We start from the raw sequence: 21,926 nt of genomic DNA on the forward strand, positions 1-21,926 counted from the left end.
CTCCATGAAGACGAAACTTCTATATTCTGGCCATTTCCACTAGTTCACTGGCAGGAGCACCACCAGTCCGCAAGCAGACACGGTTTGCTGAGGGGTGCAAAGATGGCTCGAAGCCATAGATGCATCTCTGACTTGCCTCCTGCCCCTTGGCCACAGAATAATACCAGTCAATTATATCCTTTACTGATTTTTCAAAAGTGTTGAAGTGTGTGAAGTATTTAATTTTAAATGGCCAGGTTTTCTCTAAGCTTTATTGACCATATTTAAAATAGAAGAAGATATTGGTGAGACATAGTGTATTTGGTTTTTTACTAGGTTTTGCTGCCAGACACAGAAAGTATATGAATGGAAAAATAAACTTTACAGTAGTTCAGCAGAATCAGATCAGCTTCTTTAGGGAATATGAGGCCACTTAAAAATAAACACTGTAATCATCAACAGGTTTTTATTTCCCTCCTTCTTTTTATGTTCATCTATCTATAATCCTTCTCCACCGACTCCAGCCCTTCCAGATGGAGCACTGCCCTCAACATTTTCATTTGTGTCTAATTTAGTCAGACATATACACAAATACAGGGCTGAAGTCAGCTCTCATTTACACTGGTGTAAATCTGTAGCTGGATTTGGAACAGCTGTAAAGACACCAGTTGAGTTATTCTAGATGTACAGTGATCTTACCAAGTCCGTTACATCAGTGTTACTATCTCTTGAAACATACAGTATTTGAAATATGCAGGGCTTAATATAAATGATGTCAGAAACAATTAACTATATCAAAGGCAGCTGGTGTTTTTCCATGATATAAATGGGAGCCTTTAATACTAAATGCCATATGCAAAATACTTGAGAAATGTGACATACAGAGTGACACATATATTTTACAGAATCTTTTGTCACAAAAACTTATTACAGAAAGAACGGCAGCTGATAGGAATTATACTTTGCATACATTTTAAGCATTATCTGTGTTCTAAAAGATCCCAAAGAGATTCTGAAATTATGTGTTAAAGGACTGCTTCACACATCATTAAAATGCAGCCATCCTGGGCTGAATATATTGTTGACTTGTGTAGCTACGCTAGCCCATGAGATGTTCAGGAGCAGAAGTGGTATATACCTCAGACAAGTAAAATTGTAATGTATAAGTTACTTGGGAACTTCCTTTAGCACCCACGTTTTCTTTGGAGGTCTCCCATAAAAATCTTGAATGCATCAATGTTCTGAACAGATTCCCCCCGCCCCAATTTGAACATTTATTTCACAGCAGATCAAATTACAGGGTATTACAAAAAATGGTACCAATATGACAATGAGCAAATGTTGCTGAATAGCAGTTCCTTTTAAAGGAAAAAGAACATTCCCTTTTATTTTTATAGTACCATAATTGTTTTATCCACTGGTAAAAATGCCCAAATCGATATATTTTTTAAAAATGGTGAAATATAATAGAGGTTAGATCTCTGAAACTCTAGCCTCCTGTTTCTTTGCAGGACAGAGGCCTTAAATAGCAACAAAGCAATAACCATCAGCTCACGGTTCTGCTGATAGAGTCAAGATTTCACCAAGGAGAAAGAGAAGGAAGTTTCTCCACTAAGTATAGAGTGAACAAGCACTATTTGAGAAGAAGAATTGGCCCATGATTTTAACTATGAAAACAGATGACTCAAACAGTGCAGACTTTCATACTTGATTTAAGATAGCTTTGTTGTTTTCTGTTAGACCAACAATTTATATAAGTTCTGTTATTTACCAGAAACATTTGTGCAAGTTGTATCTATCTTTAAACATCTGCTAAAATCTTTAGACTATGATATACATTTGTCTGCTTACCAAAGTGTCATCTGCTAGAAACAAAGAACTGGGTTTTGTTTTCCCATGGAAAATCCTACAGGGGTGTTAAGATTCAGACAGAAGCTTTGCAAGCTGAAACTTGCAGATAACTCAACTAAAACACTAGCCAAAAAAGGAGTGAGAAAGTACAGTCAGGAGTTGTATAGAGGAGCTGGATGAAATTCCAGAACTTCACAATTACCCTACAAAGCTTGTTCTTCAAGCAACTCTCTCTCCCTGAAGTACAACTTCTTCAAATGTCGTACTGCTCCCATGACTCTGTTCTTCCCTTGAGAGGACTAAGCCCTTCTCTCAAAAGCGAAGAATCAGAAATGACAGAATTAGCAAAAAGTGGTCAGATTTTGAAAAGATTTTGAGAATTTAGGAAGCTTTCCAGGCAAGGGAATTATAGATTTCCAAATTGTGTTATCATGGGAGCAAATGATTAGCCCTTTTACATAAGATTATCTGCACTCTATACCCCAAGAAGCTGCAGTTTACCTCCCACCTCTGTTACTAACTTCCTGGGCTTGGGCTTTGTTAATTCACTTTTCTATAGTTCTCCCTCTATAAAAAGTTGAATGATAGTAACTACCAATGTAGTTGGGGTGCTATAAGAAGGAAAAACCCAAGCAAGCTGTAATGTACTCAGTAAGGTGTCTAAATTTAATATAGACAGACAGACCCTCACATACACCTGCAAAAACTGGCTTACATGCTGCCATCTGTAGCTTTGTTGAGTAGAGGCTAAGTTAAATTAACAACGTAATGGTCAGTTTCAGTGCTCAGTTTGGGAAGGAAGAAAACTTGACACACAGAGCAACTTCTAGTTCTTATCACTGCTTGAGAAAGTGGAAGTGACAGAGGCAGACTCAAGATCTATCAAAAATTTTGACCAGAACTGAAGACTGAAATAAAAAAAAAAAAAAATCACAGCTGAGAAAGTAAAATAAAGAAGAAAAGGGAAAAAAAATCTTCATTCAGAAACTAAGCATCTCTTTTGAAAATTTCAACTCCTTCCAGAAGCAGCTAAACGTATTTTAAATGTTAGGGCTTTTCATTGTAAAACTGAATCTCTTTTTTTGGACAAAATTATAGTTTTGTAAAGAAGAATTGGTATATTGGCCTGCCAAAGCCCTACTGTCTGAGATCTTCAAACCTTTAATCATATGGTATTCCCACACAGAGAATTCTGTGGGCTACAAGAGATGTTTCTACTTGGGTCCCCTAGTTCTGCAGGAGAGTTTGAGAAACACCAGCAAGATTTCAGCCTATTTAATTTCTCCGAAGACTTGGTAGAGGTAGAAATGAAGGATGCTGTGAACACGTTCATGACTGATACTGTCTCCCTTGGTGGAGTCTCAGCTATGGGCTCTGACCAGCTTTGGTGGCTCTCGCCACTGCAGTACAAATCACCGTGGAGGGCTGCCGGCTCTGCCCTGCCATCTGAGATTACTCACCCCATACCAGAGCTGCGGAGGTGGAACGGCCAAGGGGTGGGCATGCATTCCCTTCCTCTGACTCTGCTGCGAAGGTGGTGACCTCCAACAGAGGAAAGGCAATAAATAGCTTGGGGGTTACTCGCATCTCCAGATACTGCAGCTGTTTCCTCAGACAGCCTCAGTCAGAGTCTCACAGAGCCATGTTACACATGAGAAAGGGAACTTTTCTTATTGGGCATCCCAAACGCAGAACAGCCTGAAGGACTCTATTTGTTTTAAGGAACTGACCTCTTTCATGGTTTATCACTTCACAGTGTTTTGCAACATGGACACAGGTACTGTTTTGGGGACTGTGTTTCATGAGAAAAGGTAAATCTTCTGGCTAGCAGGGAAAAAAAATATTCAGAAGTCAGTAACCTTCTGACTTTTTTTCTAACGTGCTAAGCTTGTGTGCAAGGAAGAACCATACTGGATCCCCACCTAACGAGGAGCTGAAATCCACAGGTGCACAAGCACTACTCCCAGTTCCAAAACCTAGCTATGCCAGAGGCTTGGACCAACTACAGACTCAACCTGAAGCCATTGTGCTGAGACGTGGAACCGTACTATTTCCTATCGACATTATTGTGGCAAGAAAACCAAGCTCATTTACTTATTCCATTATCTTGGCTATCTTCTAAGCTGTTTGCAGACATCAGCCTGCTGGCACAGTAGCGAGAGCTTTTCCCTAAGCTCTGCAGAGCATTTATAATGTAATAAGACAATCTAGAGGAAAGGTAGAAGTGTTACATGGAATGATAAAGGAATACATCAGGTTCTTTAACATTTATTTCATGTTTGAATATGAAAAGTCAATTTTAAAATCAATCAGAAGATGACTGTGCCAAAGAAATCAGAGACTCTGATAAGGCTGAAGATGAGATTACCCCAAAATACATGTGGCTTTGCCTCTTACTATTGATATATTAAAACGAAAGATCTGGCAAAGAGATCCTGGTTGATTTCAGTGGGCCCAGGCCTTCACACAGCACCTAGAGTGGAAAAAGGAACCAGTAATGTCCTAAATAACCAAAATGTCAGTGGAAAGCAGTAATGCTACAAGATCCTTTTCATGATCAGACCAATGGGCATATAAGCAATGAGCATATAAGAATTTCTCCAGTTCAGAAGTGCACAATTTTCTTCCAAGTATCTGCAGAGAGGTTCACAGTCCTGAGGTTTGCCTGCAGTTTCTCAACAACATGAAACTTTCACATAAACGGCACCAAAGCTTACTTACATTGATTCCAAAGTTTGGCAGGATTCCTCTTTCTGCCTGGGGTATGCTAGATCACAAGACCCCAGAATAAAATAGTGATAGCAGGAATAGATGAGTACTTCTTTTATTCCTGCCACTGAATTGGTCATGGAGATCAGTAGGAAGCAGATTTAACTGCAGAATGTTTAATCAGCTCTTTCGCTCCATCACTCTCCGTGAAGGAGGAGGTGGAATTAAGAACGTTTCTCCCATGAAAAAGACTGTACAGAAAGAGTAGGAGGATTTCTCAGACTTCTTAATGGGAAGTGAATGAAAAATTTAGTTTGTGGGAGAGACAAGAGAGGTTTCTATAACCCTTGAGGATCCAGTGTTTCACCTCAAGTCCAAGCCCAGAAGCATCTACTTCTGTTCAGGCTACAGTTGTGAATCCCTCATGGGCATGACTATCAATCAGGTGAGTTTAGTCCTACTAAACAGACTCTTTACTGTTGACTCAGGTCAAGTCATGATTGTCAAATATAGTTATCTATGGGTGTCCTAAGAGTTCAAGAGTTTTGCTAATGAGACCAGTTAGGCAGAATGCTCCTATACCTGCCAGCATTTGAAACCTATACATGAAGACATCTCCAGGGCAGAGAAACAAGAACAGGCGTTTGTAAGCATCCTTTAGAATAGAAGCATTTTTTTAAAGTGACAGGGTAGGTAAATGGTCAACGAGGAGTGTTCCCTCTTAGTCACATTGCTTTGAGCTTACACTGAAACCATAAAGAGCAGTCAACTGCTGCAATTCCCTTGCTGCAAGGAAGGGCCTTGTGACAGGAAAGGGCCATGGAATTGGTCCAATAAAGGATTCAGGGACATAGAAAGCTCAATTTGGCAATACTTACTATTTAGGCACCTGACCTCCAGAGTGGAATTCACACTGTGTTAGGATATGAGGCTTCCCATGCAAGGCACCGGAAGTTTGGTGCTACAGAACAGGATCCAAACCTAGCAGCATGTGTTGAAGTTGTGAGTGACCTAGACCAAGCAGATGGGATTTTGGAAACTCTATCCCTCAACAGAAGTTACACTGCTTACCCAGGACTGCAGGGACACCTTCATCCACAATGCCCTACCAGGCATTCAAGCATTGACTCAGGCATGCTGACCTACAGCTAATCTTTCAAAGACTTGAGGAAGAGTCACTCTTACCCTTCAGGAAAAGGTTGCTTTTGCAGAATTTCTGTAAAACAAATAGTGGTTAGACACCTGCTACAAAACTGGAAACACAGGTTCTGTTTCTTCTTTGATCTGACTGGGCTCAAATCTGTTGTCTCCCGTGTCCCTGCAAGGATTTACGCAGCTTCCCATGCTCTACACACTTCTAGATAGGTTAAACCTCTGCATTACCCTGTAATATTTTGCTTTTGTGCATTAACAAATGTAAATTTGTTGGGTCAGAGAAACAGAACTCAATAGAGCACAGAGCTCCGTGGCTTGTTACAGCGTTTTTTTTTGAGGGAAGAGTTTGTTGAAATCTGATTTCTGTTCCAGAGCTTGGGGTTGCGTTTTACGATAAATAGGCTCTCAATAAAATGCAGAAAGAATCCTTTAAGAAAGGAATTAAGCTGAAGCCTCTGTCCCTTTGATAGCACACAAAAACCAGCCATATTTCCTCATTCCGTTCTGTGAAAATCCTGATCCTATACTTGTGCATTGCATTAGGAATTGCTTGCCAGGGATATTTTATTCATGGAGGACTGAGAGTTCCTAGACCTTTTGGGGCTTAAACTGCAAGAAGACTCTACATTTTGGCCCAGATTGTGTTAATACTTAGTAAGCACAGTACAGGCCCCTAGGAATCTTCAAGATCAAATAAGAAGATCTCTCACAAAGTTCATGTGCCTCCAGATTAGGCTTTTGGATAAACTGCCTTGGTTGACATATTTTAAAGTTTATGTTTAGTCACTTCTGCGAAACACTTTCACACATAGGATGGAAAGTACTGAGCATAATTATGAATTTTTATTCATGCGTTAAACAATGTGAAAATCTACATCTGAGAAGGCAAGCCTCTTTCCACATAGGTCACAAATGTACAGATTAAATGCTAAGGCACATACTGCTAACTGCTGGTGACAAAAGTGTAAAGCTTCCATTTTACTGCTATATGTTCGAACATGCTAGAAGTATGTAATAACCAAGCCTTGGATTATAAGAGTGAAAGGAAAAATTATGTGTTTTTATGTTTTTCATGTTATAGCCATGATTCTATTGTAGTAAGTTAAATATAGTTTAAACACCATACACTCCATTAGGAACTGCTGCTTTGTCAAGATTCTGATCTCTTTTGAATCAATCTATAGCAGCTGTGTGCTGTTTAAAGTACTCTTATTGACTCTTCTATAATTTGCTTTCTTTGAACAGCCTGTGTGCTGTAACATTTGATCAAAGAAATAAACGTATACTTTAGCAACCCAAAGTAAAGTGCATGCACATTTTTATAACTCTGCACTATAAAATGTAATTATAGCTGTCTATAGATCACAGAGGATGATATAAATAAATGGGTTTGTGATTCTTTTTAATGCAAGCCTATCCAATATATCACAGATTTTTCCCTTTAATACTACCGTCTATCATGCAAAAGCATTAATGAACTGTTTAGAACACAGATGATGCAACTTCTTTTAGCAGATGTTTTTACTCCTCCATTAACTGGTAACCATATATAAAAACACTCATAGCAAAATTAAATAAGGAAAACACAACAACTGAAAGTTGTGGATTTATAAATTACAGCATAAAGAAAATGTTGATTGAAAGCCTGTTTTAAAGGCTCTTTTTTAATTCAAAGTATAATAGCTATTTAACTACATTCAACAGTTCTGGACTACGGACATTAATTCACAGCTGACCGCTAGACTTGTGATTATTAAAAATGTAAAGCAATAAAGTATGTGTGTTTGAGGTTTTATAGCCCTGCAAATTCGGTAACTTACATTAATTTCAATCGTCTTTTATATAAACAAACACACAGAGGCCCCCCTGAATTCAGGGCAAATGGAGTCTAATCAATATGAACTACATAATACATAAAGGATGGATGCAAATTTCATAGTACACAAATAAATAATTAATTTATATCTTCTTACTGTAACAAGGAAGAAAAGTCAGCATGTTCTGAAGTTTAACAGAACTTCTGCCAGACCTGTGAAAACTGTGGAAAGGCATCTCAAGAACAGATAGTGCTATCTGTGTGCAGTCCAGGGAAGGAGATGTATGGAGATCTTTTGCCTCATCCAAAATGGACGGACAAGGTGCTCTGGCCCCAGCAGAGCATTTAAAACACCAGCTCCCTAGCCGAGGGAGTGAAGGAGGCAAAAAGCCAGGATCAGACTGACTTTTTGTATCCCCATCCTCTCTGGTGATGAAGCTCCTCTTGCACAGTGCCTTTGTTACACAGGGAGGGGGATCAATTATTGCCAACTCGCTGTGGCATGGAAGGGAAGTGGATGTTTTTATTTCTCAGTATACATACATAAACGCTACTCATGGTATGAACTATTTAGGTCCCAATTCTGCCACCCTTACTGACACCGGAGAAAGCCATGATTCTGCAGATATCTGCAGGAGCATCAACTTCCTTCTTGTGAGCAGTTGCACTGTCTGAAACAGGACTTCTATGAATCTTTGTAGAAATAAGACCTGTTCTAGTATTGCTTGCTGCAAAAGGTGACAGAATCCATAGAAACTGGTCTCTGTGCTAGGAAATGTAACCAGAGAGATTTGGAGTTAGTCAGGGGGCTCCCGTTGGCCACTCTAGGCTTTAAATCAGGGGTCTTAATTAAACCTGAATGGTGGACTTCACATATCAGTTTTATGGCTTTTGATAGCATAGGGCTCTTTTTACCTAATACAACCATGAGCAGTGGCTAAGGGCCCACATCTGGGAACACTTATACACTAAAAAAAACTTTGCCTATGTGTAAGCATATGAAGAACTGTGCATCACTTGCTGATTTTGCTAGAAATTCAGTGCTGCATAATCTTCAACACTGGTTTGACAAAGAAGAGTTGGCAGCTTATGGGAGCCCAATAAAACAAAAAGTCTTGGGGGAAAAGAGGGCAAGGTCAGTAGTTTGCATTACAGATAGTTGTGAGGTAAGACAAGATGTGGTATTTCGACACTTGTGATTACTACTGCTGTGTAAGAATCCAGGTAAATAACCACATTTTGTATTTACCTTACAAAGCAGAGATGCCTCAATGATGAAAATGAAAAATAGGTTTGCTCACAAATGCCTTTGTGTCTGGAACATAGCTATAAGTAGCTCACTATCTAGGTTGAAAATGGTAATGCAGGGTAGTGTGTCCTATTTTTCCATGCTTGCAGTGAAGATACAATACGGGAATTCAGCCTTGGTAATTACTAATACACCACACAGACACAATTACACCCTGTGTAGTGCATAAAGGAATCACTTGTGGTCTGTCTCCATTACAAAGAGCAGTAGGGGGCCAACATGCAAGAAGACAAAATGCTTTACAAGGAGGAAGGAGACCAGAAGAGTCGATGTACCCAAATACAAGGACCTTGATTCTTTTTGGAGTGATTTAAGTCCCTTTCCATCAATTATCGTCCTTTGTCTCCAGAGTCTTATCACAAGCAGCATTACAGGAACTGAACAAAACAATACTCAGGCTCAAATAACCCTGTGAACTGCGCTGACATTTCCACACCCTGTTGCTGTGTTTGACCAGGTTACTTAGATGTAAAAAAAACCCCAAACCCAGAAAACTCCATACAGAACAACAACAAACATTCCTGTTTTAAAGAACATGCTCAACCCTTCCTGGTGTCTTTTCTGCCGTCTAGTATTACTGATACCTCGCACTGCAATACCACAATGGTGATGTGATATAAAGACCTCTGCAGCACAAAACAAGATTGACTTTCTTTAATATGACAGCTTTTCAAATGAAAAGTTCCTGCTTTGTGGGTCTCTCAGGTTTATTTTTAAGTTAATTAGATCCTGCCCCTTGCCATTCCCATCTCCTCTACCCTCTTGGTGAAATTTGAGGATCAGAAAAATGAAGAATTACAAATGAAAGACTTCGCTGATATCTATATGCAGAAGAGTTCTGCAGCTAAAGTATGATTTCTTAGTGAAAAACATCAGCTGTCTACCCATTCACTTTTACTGCTCGGAATCAGAGGCATAAATTTTTCTTTCTTATTGATACATGAAGTTTGGAGGGCATGATTTTAAGTATGAAATCAATGAAAAGCATCTATTTTTTTCATTCATTCACACTAGATATGTGACATTTCATGGTAATTCTTGACAGAACATTGCAGCCATTGCTCATCTGAAAATAAATTAAAAAACATGTGGAAAGTAAAAAAAAGGACCTTAGGAAAGTCAGCTATTTTTGACAGTAAGTTAGCTTCTGTGAAACAAAGCCTTGTCTTTCAGAAAGTGTTTACGATCTATGAGAAAAAAAAAATATCCCTGGGCTAAAATGTTTATTGGCACCTAGGAGTCTGAAGAGAGCAAGTCAGGCCTGTGGTTTTTTGAGGGCACTTTATCATCGCCTGCATTCTCAAAGGGATCTGTGAATGAATAGAGCTGGATTACTCAGCCTTCTATTCCACGCCTATTCCTCTCCATTTTCCTTGGCAAGACTGAGAGCCAAGCTATTTTTAGTTAGGCAGTTTTCTATTTTTAGAGAAATATCAGTTAAGAGACATTTGTTAGGAAAAATATAAAAAAAGAAAAACACAAAAGGGGGAGGGGATGAAGCTTCCCATCTCATATTGTGAAGCAAGCCCTTCAACCTGTAACTCCAGGCATTTCAGCTGCTTCCAATCTTGGAAAAATAAAGAAAATTCAGAGTTCAGGGATTTAAAAATAAACCTACCCTCTGGCAAACAGACCAAAATGCAACAAGCTGTTACTATGTGAAACAGTGACTACAAAAACAAAGAACATTCTCCAATGACTAGATTGGGATAAAAGTTTGGAGCTATTAAGTTATAAGAATGTTACACAGACATGTAAGATTTTTCCAGCTTCTCAGCCAGATATATCATGTTTTGGAGAAAGAAACAGTCATCTGTGAAATAGACCTTGCTCTAAGAAATACAGTTTTAAATTCCCAGTTTGACAAAGAACTATGAACAGAGTTTGAAACACATTTATATTCTGCTCATACTTTTCACCTTTGTCATCACAGCATTTTTACAAAAATCCATTTCTTAAGTTATTAAAATATTTTAAAAATGATTACTAAGTAGAAAAGAATAAAAGAAAAATAACCTGGGGACATGATTAATAACAAAAACTGATCCTCAATAAGTAAAAATCAGGAGGTGCAGAGCTCCCTCAAAATATACTCAAAAATAGCTTTTGTTCTACCATGTGCTTTAGAGTAACTAACTTTGCATCCATTTTAGTTTTCTCTGTCCCTATTTTCCTCTTCCAGGTATGGAAAAGCAAGCTATCAGGTGAGCTATTTCACCTTCATTTTTAATACATTAGGATTACAAACTATGTTTCATGTCAACCAAATACTTGTTGCAAATAAATCATAGTGGATTTTTTTTTGAGAGAAAGCAAAACAAAACAACTCATTATATAGCTTTCCCTTAGCTGCATTTTTCACATGGTGGATTAATTTGAAATATATTAGGAAAAAAATAATAGTGTCAACACTTGACCTCTAACTTTCTTCTAGGCTGCAAAGCATCAAGTCTGTCACTTACGGGATGCACAGCAACAGGATGCTGCAGAGTTGTTAAGGAGAGCTTAAACAATAGCCTGTGGATGGAAAGATAGAGTCAAAAATCTCATGTGGATAAGTGGGAGGAAGGGAATAAATTGCTATCAATTGGGTGTAGTAGAGGGACTAAGTTGGACAGTCCCACTGACTGGAACAGCAGTCCCATTGAGGGACTACTTTGGACAGAATAGAATTGCCTTCTGCAGTTTTCCAGCTTTGAAGTTTTTCTTGTGGTCTTGTAATAGCTAATATTTACATAAACCCCAAATTGATAGAATAATAACATTGGGTAAGAATATAAGTTTTTGTTTAAAAAAGATGCATTTCTAAATTAATTGCTTGAAAAAATGAAATTGTTTGATTAAGCAGAGAGCTTTTTAGTATTTTTAAAATAGGATATTTTCCCCTCCAAGATCTTTTTGTATTAATCATGGTTAGAAAAAACATAGAAAAAACTCACATGAGGATGTTAGGTTACAAACACATTTTTCCAAAGGCTCAAGACTCAGAAGGCAAACAAAGAAAGACCAAAGGAATATTACAAAAATGCAGAAGATCTTGAAACCAATCCCATGATTTTGTCATACATGAGGTTAGCAATAATGGTTTGGCTCATTTTTACTAAAAATGAAACAAGAAGTAAGCATTTCAAAAGCCTAAATCATCATCCAAAGGAAATTCTTTGGCCAGTTGACCCTGTCCAATCATCTCCTGGTCTGTGGAAACTGGTAACAGTAGCTGTTTTTTTAGCAAGCTGGTCTTCAACCAATTTACAAAGGAAATCAATAATGCTATCCCCATTTTACAGATAGGGAAACTGAAGCATTAGGAGGAAATGTGACTTGTCCAAGGTCACACAACAGTATTTGGCAAAGCTATTAATAAAATCCAAGTCTCATGAGTCCAAGTCCAGGGCAGTATCCAATAGACTGTACTGTCTTTATATCACCCTGAATAACCTTTCTTACATACAGGCTTACTTTCTATACTGTCCCAGATCTTCAGCCCATGGTAGCTGAAATAATTCCCCTGATTTCAACAGATGAAGAGCTGACCTGATGTGTATTTCACAGCTTGTTTATATGCAGTATTATGTTATGATGACAAGAGAAGAAAATATACTTATTACATTAAACAAGCTACAACAGTTGCCTTTTCCTAAAAAAAGCACATTTAGAGAGTTATATGGGCTTATTTACTACAAAATATACAGATAAGAGTCTTAATTGATATGAAGAGGCTTTCAGAATCTAATTAACCTCCCAGCTAGTCATTAGCTCTGTGACCTTTAGAAATAATTGACAGAAGGAATTTTTTTTCTCTTCATCTCATTCAGAACTTCCACACCAAGTGACTAATCCTACATGTGCTATAGGACCCACAGAACACCTGTAAGAATTGATGGGATAATGTGCAGTAAGTCCATCAGCAAAACAGGACTGTGGCATTCCTCTCGGGCACAATATACTGCCCATGTAACATGTCACATGCTTTTCATGATTTTCAAAAGTCACCTTTTGCTGCCCAAGTGCCACCCTCATCAACTCCAACCTTTCAATGTGCTAAAGCTGTACTAAGATTTAAGCCTCAAGTCCCTCAAGCCCGTAGGAAATTTAGTAGTATTTCATGGCTACTCTGTTACTGGTCATACCAAAAGTGATCGGGTTTTCAACTCAAGTTAGTTCTGCAAATCTGTGGAAGTATTTATTGTTATCTATAATTAGTTGCAAGTTTTCATTATGCACATTTTTTAGGGCAAAATGTTTTTTTAACAAGCAGTAACACACACACAAAAGCAAAATTCTGAATTCCACCACCCTCTAGGGCTTGGTATTCGTTCCCTACCATCTTAACATTAAGGTCTGTAAAGATGTCTCCGTGTGTTGTAAAACACAGAGGATGTGCAATCTGCAGGGAGAATTTCACATGTCCACAAGCTCACTTCCTCCCCTTGGGGGAAAACGCTGTTGCAAATGGCCCTCATCTCTCCTGCTATCTCCAGTTTATTGTCCCTCACCAAATAAAGAGTCCACTGGGGAAGGGAAAATATTCTGCAAAAGGTCAATTCATCAGCAGTTACTAGAAGATGTATGACCCTATGCAAAACGAGCAAAAAAGACAATGCTAGATGCTGATTATCTATGAAAAAGAACCTATAATTTGTACGTTATTTAAAAATCGGACATATAATTGCAAATTAGAACTACTTTTTTCCCCTGGCCAACCAACAGCCCCATCAAAATGGTCCTAGGATAATTAAAGTCTCCTAGAATAGCTCAGGCTAATTCTTGATAAGGTCTTCTGTATCACTAAAAGCAAGAGTTCACCCAGTGTGAGTTTCTCCAAACTTGCCCAATTTCAGTGAGAAAGAAGAGGGAAAAGAGGATGGAGTAGCGTCAAGTGTAATGGAAAAGTGATCCCTAGCACGCAGGCTGAAGGAGCAGTGGGTGAGACAAGAGACAAAGGAGAGCACAGCTTAACAGTCTCTCAGGGACAGGAAGACAGGAAGAGAAGTACGTACTGGAGTGCAGCTGGCAAGAGATTAAGGAGAGTGAAACTGAGGATGAGCTGAAGATGAGGAGATGCTGAGAAATGGTCAAAAGATAGTTCTTGGTACAAGAGGAGTAAACTTCGTTTGATGGAAACAGGATGGATGTATCTTACATGGAGAATCATGTAACTGTATCATCATCATCTTATTTGCTACCTGTTCTTACTCTACTGTGAAGTAGGGCTGTAAATACTTTGAGGTAGGACCTGTTAGTGTGCATTAGAATACAACAAAACTGCAAGAGTGAGCGGAGTGGTGGGTGAAAGGGCATTCTTGATGGGTACTCAGGTAAAAAAAACCCCCACAGAGTAAGACAGCGTATATTTGAGAAGCCAAACTAGGATGAGGTTTTATTGAAGCAGAAGGGTATGACAGTGTATTGCAGGAGCTGACATCTTCCTATATGTAAAAGCCTATGTCAAGGACCCTGAACCCTTTCTAAGTGTAAAACAAAAGAAAAAAGAAAAGAAGGAGTAGTTGAAGCCAGATGCCAGTAAAAGATAGAGCCAAAGGCAGATAGCAAGAGAGATATTTCAGGAAAGGAAAAGAGACTGAGGTCAAGGAAGAGTTTCTTGTAAGATAAAAGACTGCTGCAAAGATCAGACAAATGTGTGTGCATGCATGTAAAGTAGCAGTTTTAAGTAGTGAACTGTACAAAATTCAGAGAAGATTTGGTGGGTAATCAGCATTGATAACATAGAACCTCATTTAGCAAAGAGAAAAATGGAGGAAGTTTGTGTTGTTCCTCTTTTTTCTCTACCAGTGATTAGTGGTATGGCAGAGGGGAACTGAGGAGGTGGATGTAAGGTGGCCAGAAAATTGAAGGTATGTTTAATGGGATGAATTTGAAAGGGCTGACCTAGTAGGAGTTCTTGAGTTGAAGGTAATGACCACCGAATCAGTAGAGGAATAGAAGCCAGCTGGAGAAAGAGGGACAATAGGAGCAGCAGGGTCAAATAAACTGATGGACTGGGGGCTTAAAAAGAGCGGAAAGATGAAGTGGTTAGTGATTTGTGCAGGAATGGTTTATGTGCTCACAGAGCAAGGACCAGTGTATTAGACTTGGTATCTAAGAAACAGAATCAAAACCAGGGCTTCGTAAAAACTCACTAGTGGTCTGCTGAAGCTGAGATGGTAGCTGATGCTTTGAGATGAAAGAGGTGACAAGGAAGAAGAGAGAGTGAGAGAGAAAACAGGCAGGCAGTTTCACCTTAAATCAGCAAAGGCTTGATGGCTTAGCTGAAGAACCACAGCAGATTTCTGTAATTAAATTTGTAACCAAGGTGCAAAACATTTCCCTGTATTCTTACTTGGAAATATGTCCCCTACAATCTAAGGGGAGGGGGTTATCCTTTCTGAGCTCCTAAGCAGTGGGCTTACAGTGCTTCGTCACTGGATTCTCGTTACTCACAGTGGTGTGGCAGTGAAATAAGTTGTGTTACATCCACTTCTCTTTTACTGAAACAAGGAAAGGATCTGGCCTCATTTTAAATAAATGCAAAAAATGCATAATGCACGTACTTGTCTATTGTAAAACCCTTGACATTTGCTCTTCCCCATTTCCTCATTGCCACAGGAAAGCTGTTGCCTAGTCTTATACAACTGTATTGATAATGGTAAACAACAAACTAATAAGGTAAGTTTTTTCTAATACAGCATGTAGAAACTGGATGTATTGACAAACTTTGAGGGACAGATTGGAACGCCAGTTGTAAAAACACTACTTCTGTACCAAAGACTGTGTACCAAATGCCACATGATTTTGTAATGAGAGAAAATGTAATCCTGTTTTAAAGTAAAGAATTACAAATCTTCTAGTAATTATATCAGAGTATTTTAAATGACAGCTGATGAATACATTGTTGTTGGTATTTACACACAGCTTAAAGGCAGCATAAAAAGGAAATTAATCTTCTTTTCCTTGGTCTTGAATGAACCCTGCACAGGTTCTGCTATTTCTTAAAATAAGTTACTATATCCAGAAACCAACATGTGCTTTTTAACTGAAGCAAAATTGGATGAACAACTGTGGTGTGAGTGGTTTGGTGGGTAAGGACATAAAGTCTTCAGTTTTAAGAATCCAGTTAACACTAAACAGAAGTCTCAGAATGAACATCGTTTTTGCAGAACTAATACATATCATAAAACCTCCACATAGATTTTGGTAAGACGCACAATAATTATCACTGTCGCTAAAAATGGATAAAATTAAGTGTTGAACGCAAATATTTTCTCCTTCGTAAGTACACACTGACTTCTAGTTACCTATGGATGTTGTAAGTATATTTACTGGGTAATACCTGAAACACATTCAGCTGGTAGATAGTTTTTGTGATCTAAAGAACTCAGATGTACCAAACTGCATGTTAATCAACTCCATTTTGAATAAAGCAACTGGAAAGGACCATCTCGGTTATATTTATTACACGCAAATAAAATTACTACATGTGTAAAGAAAGTATAGGCTATTTGTTTAGATCATTAAACCAAAAGAGCTCAAAGAATAACAGTAACTGAGCTTTACAATTCTCGTAATTTAGCCACTCCATTTTACATATGACAGATGTAATGAGACCATATACTTATAAGTTGGGTAGGACAAAACTGCTTGATTTGCAGTAATACAGGTACTAAAATGAATGTCAAATAAGTTTTCCCTTGAAAAACAATGTAATGTTTGTTAGATGTATGGCACTTGGTGTCTTCTGATACTTCAAATAACAAATTATGGCCTGAAGACTCATTCCTTCAGAAATGCTACATATAATTAATCTCAGTAATTAAACTGAAAACATTTGCCTAATAAAATTAACAGCTTTAGCCAGACCTACATGAAAATTCATGTAATTTTTCCATTTGAATAGCAGTGGTTTAATTTAAAAGTAATTAACTACATATTGGAGACCTATTCTTTTGATTTTCTTTGAATACAGATTGTTCAAAGAAGTTATAACACATTCTAATGACTGATAACATAGTTTTACCACAACCAAAAAGTAACTCAATAGTTACATTACACTGAATGTGAACAGAAATGGATTCTAAATTAAAGACCTTTATACAGTTGACAGTTATATTTCAAATTTTCATAAGTGGTGGACTTGGCAGTGCTAGATTAATGGTTGGACTTGATGATCTTAAAGGTCTTTTCCAACCTAAATGATCCTATGATTTTATAAAAAAGTTTTCTTTCTCTAATACTGTGCAGAAATCTGTGAGCACAGCTATGCCCTTTTCTTCTGCTGAAATATAGTTATTGAACAGTCATTTAGTTGAAAATTATCAGATTTAATAATACTGTCTAATTCTCAGCTGCTGTTGATTGCTTTGGAAGAACAAGATTAAAAACTTGCAAGTGTGAAATCTAGCTGTCTGAAAGCAAAAAAAATGGACTCCTCATACAAGGAAAATATGTGTAATGTAGCCAGTTTAACTGATCAATTTAAATATTTAAATGTGTGGCAGATTTATATCCTTTACCTAAAAATATATCCAAACTACACTAAGAGTCAAGCCGTTTCTCAGATTGCATACTTTCATGGGCTCTGTTCATTCCCCTACTGTAGTCGTAGCTGTGATGTTAATTATCAAGTAAAGCCACGATAATATGAAACCCTGTTCAAAACCCACACCCCGCACAGGTACTCCTTTGATCCTGAAACAGTACTGGCATCGGCATGGCTTAAGTATTTTGCATTAAAGGCAGAATATTAAAAAACATTAACAGCAAAACAATCAAATGACTGAATTCAGAGCCGACAGAACATAAGGAAAACCTGTAAACATGCACTTTGTTTGTCCTTTTCTGCCTATCGTTAGCTTACTCAATTTAAATAACGTTTATTTCAATTGCCTACTTTTACTTGGCTCCTTTTAGAGGAGAGAAAAGTGATGCCCACCAAGTTTTAGTATAGCCAGAAAATTACATGTCTGCATGCAAAATTACCTATCAGCCTATCCAAACTGGCCCACTATTTTTGCAGGTAAGGGACCTTGCTGGTGCAGAGAGTGCTCCTTCTGAAAATCTCAAAGTTACAACAAAATACACATTATTTTAAATTTTATGTTTTCACTCAAGTTTCTTGAAAAACTGTAGTCCTCATGATCAGATGTATTCATTCATTGTGAAGTGAGTAATAAATCCCCAACTGCTGGCTTGCCTACTTATTCCCACAAGAAAGCCTGCAGGAAGAAGTAAAGAAATCACAGGAAACTTTTCCTGCTAAGACTATTCTGGCTTTTTGCCACTAAGAGAGAACAGGGCATTATTTTGGGGACAGAATTTGAATTATGCTGGACAGGACATGGGCTTACCAGAGCTAGGTGACAGGAAAGGCTTCATGTCTATAAAGGAGATTTGAACTAAGAGAGGAAAAGAGATGATGGAGAGGAGGAAGAAATTATGTACTTTCCTCTGAGTCTTAACTCACATAAATTTTTGTTCTGCTGTCAGAACCTCATCCTCTCCTCATGGGGAGAGATGCGAGATCATGAAGAAGCAAAACAGTGTCGTCCTATATGTTGACAGAAGAGTAGACAGAAAAGTGATATATACTCTTGGGTTGCAGTCTTTGCCAATCTATGGTGGTGTGACTGTGACCACCTTGTAACAAATATAATGATGTCTATCACACAGTATTTTTGCTCCATCAAAAACATTTTCTATGTAATTTACACACTTACTTTCTTCCATTGCGAGTCTCAAATACATGTCTAACCCCAGGTGAAGATTCCAAAAGCACCAAAGCCCCATTTTAGACAAGATTCAGATTATTTAAAAATCTGAAACTAACACCTTTAAAAAGATCTGAAGTAATCTCAGTGTGTAGGCCAAGATACTCAGTAGCATTTATCTTTAAGACAGGACGTAATTCTTCCAATAAAATACTTTTTAAAATGGTACCATTAGATGCCTAATCACTTAGGTACTTTGAAAACAGGATTTGCATAAATCACATAACCAATTTTTTAGATATCACTCTGAGTATTTTGCTATTAAAACAAAATCATTGAAAGCTTCAGTTATTTTGCATGTCTTGAATTCTAATGTAATTATAAAGTAAATCGACTTTTCTGCAAGTACTAGAAGCTTAAAATTGAAAATCTTAAATTTAATTAATAATTTTCAGTAATTGTAAATACAACTTGACCTATATAATTTAAAAAAAAATAATTACAAGGTGTCTTTAGCAATCTGATAGTATTGCTTTGATACCGTTGTTATCATATTGCGGTAACAGCATTCTGTGTGAGGTAGCTGAAACGTGTTATTGTGCGGCTCGTAAGTAAACTTTTCTTGCATTTTATTAAATCTCCTTCCTCTTTAAGTAATCAAAAAGTGATTCTAAATCTTTTTCTTCCACACTTTTTACAAGGTACTTTTTAGCTCCTCCTGGATGTAGGACATTGTAATGTCCGGCGTGAGGAGGCAAGGCATGCAATGTTTTCTGGAGAGCATCTCGCGGGGAACGACTGGGAGAGCCGGGGGAGATTCCGCGGGGAGGAGTGGTGATGGCGTGGAGAGGACTAAGGGGACGAATGGACAAAGAAGCACAGGAAGATGGATGGCAGCGAGCTAGAGATCCCATCGCAGGAGTTTTGGCGGAGCGTGTGAGCCTTAGCAGGGTAAAGCTCTCAAAAGACCGGTTCCCCTCCAGTCTCTGCTGCAACGCTCAAACCAACAGGTTGCCCCTGTTCTGCTCTCCTGCTGCTATGTCACCTCCAGGGAACGTTCTACGACCCTTGAGAAAGGTGATCAGGCCTCTCGCTTTGAGTACCTCTGTCTCAGAGCAAAGTAAAACAGAATCCTCACAGAACACAAAGCCTTACCTCAACAATATCCGAATTCGTTCGACTCTCATGCGGCTCATTGTACTCGGTATATTTCAGCAACACTTTGTCCATATCAGTGCTGGCGTACTGGAACAGCTTGTTGGTGCTGTTGAAGATGATCAGAGCAATCTCACAGTCACACAGAACACTCAGCTCGTAAGCCTTCTTCATTAACCCAAATTTCCTCTTTGTAAATGTCACCTGGACAAAAAGAAAAAAAGGTCCATCAAAAATCCCCACTCTGGTCTTCGTAGTCCTTCTTCTTTTTTTGGAAATATAATGTGTGACTGCTGTAGTCTTTGAATTGAACATGTTCAAAAGGCAAATGCATAAATATAAATATAGTTCAAAAATAGAAAATAAGAATATGTGTGTATTACATAAGTGAGGAAATATACCTAATTCTCACTGCACAAAACTCGAGGTACACATAAAAAGCATGGGACATTTTCATTACGTAGCACTGTGAAGTGCTGATACCGCACCTTTCTCTGCAACTTTTAAAGTAATGTACTCTTTATACTGCATGCATATTTCCTATCAATATTTTAAAACTGCACTGTGGATTCACAGCTGCACAAAGTTTGAGCATGTGGAGTCAATTGTTATTTTTGATAGTGATTGACTTTGATTCCGTGTCCTCCAAGTTCTGCGAGATTTTTAGAGAAAGAAATTATTTCACACAGAATTTAAGCAGTGTGAAACAGATACATTGTTTGTATAAACACACTGACAATAGTTTTGAAGAAATATTTGGTGTTAAAAATTCAAACACTCATGTGAGAAATGAGAAATATAAAGCACAAATGAATAACAAACAATAGCTGACCAGCAACAAATACCACCTTTGAAACAAGGTCTTTTCTAAACACAGATGTAGCATACTTTATTTCATTTCAAATTAGATGCTTAGAATTATGAATTGGCATTTTTTAGTACAAAGGACTTTGGGTCATATTATGTAGAAAGAAATAGGGATAGACTTATAAGTTCTCAGTAGGCCAGCTAATGCCCTGACAACGCGCAAAACCTAGGCAGCATGAAAAATATTGTTACTCTGTAGAAAACCATAATTTTCCACAGGGACTGTTTTGACAGCAAAAGACCTTGACATAAAATAACATTTTTTTTCCTTTTCTTTTCTGCACTAGCTTACAAGTTCCAGTAAGACACGTGACTCAGAGTAAGAAACAAACCACCATGAACTGTTTAAGCGAATTGTATGGTTGAAGTTTTCTCCTTTTGTTTCTGCATATATGCGATTTCCATCAAGTGTATACAATGACTGTAATTTTTCTTACATCTAATTTTTCTTTAATAATTTTCAGTTACAAGAATTTTTAAGATAAAAATATGGTTTTGCTAAGCCCTTTATTAATCAAATTTAACAGGTAGTCAAGGTATTTGATATGTCAAGGAGAGGCACGCAACCAAGTTTACAGGTCTGCCTAATTCCTGCACTTGTTGCTACCATTCCTGAATATCCACAAGCAGTAGCACCTCTGCACTTTAATGCCAAGGCAAGAAAATTCATCTGTGCATGGTTCATACGGCTGCTGTTTTATCTCCTCACACTCCTAATGCAAATTAATGCTAACTGCGACCCCAGACTACCTTAAAATCCCAGCACATCAGGCCATGGAAAATGTGACCTTTAAGTATTGCTAATCCCTATTTGCTAGACCATCTCAGAAAGATGAGGCTCTGAGCCAATACTACGGACATTTATTCTCCCAAATGTATAGCAAATGCTATTCCTCTTATTGTCATTTCAATCTCTTTAGCCTCTGTCAATGTACTGTTAAGAAAAGATGAATTGCCATTAAATACAATTACTCAAGCATTTTAAAAACACACTTTCCACAGCGCTGGTCTCACATATACACAACTGATAGTAGTTTTTTTCTAAATTTGTCTGTCTCAATGGCTTGTGATATTTAGAATGAATAACAAGACAGGTAACAAAACTTCATTCAAATTCTGAAAAAACCCTTGTCTTTCAAATACTCCTTTAGTATTTTCTCTGATTACAGAAAATTGCAATGTATGTGTTGAAACATATATAAAAACATGTTTTAGAAAAAGCAGATAGAAAATAAAATGTACTAACTCAACATATTTTTCTGCATCTAAAATGCCTTTCAATCAACTTTTTGATCACGGTGCTGTAGGTGGAGTGTTTCTGTACAGTGTGGTTTCTGTTGCACAGAAACCTCAGAATTTAGCATGTTACAGCTTCTTACCA

At 37.9% G+C, this 21,926-nt stretch overlaps 1 protein-coding gene across 11 annotated transcripts in view; it reads right to left on the bottom strand.

Annotated features, from left to right (window-relative positions):
* The window catches only part of MEF2C (myocyte enhancer factor 2C), a gene marked incomplete at its 5' end in the record, with an annotated part of 76,139 nt that overhangs the window by 44,016 nt on the left and 10,197 nt on the right, over nucleotides 1-21,926 (bottom strand). For all 11 annotated transcript variants that reach the window (XM_082013426.1, XM_082013427.1, XM_082013435.1 and 8 more), the window contains one exon: nucleotides 19,679-19,882. In XM_082013426.1, coding sequence (XP_081869552.1) covers nucleotides 19,679-19,882 — 204 coding nt within the window. The remainder of the gene's footprint in view (nucleotides 1-19,678; nucleotides 19,883-21,926) is intronic.

Source organism: Phaethon aethereus, assembly GCF_964289735.1.
Source record: "Phaethon aethereus genome assembly, chromosome: Z".
Lineage (NCBI taxonomy): Eukaryota > Metazoa > Chordata > Aves > Phaethontiformes > Phaethontidae > Phaethon > Phaethon aethereus.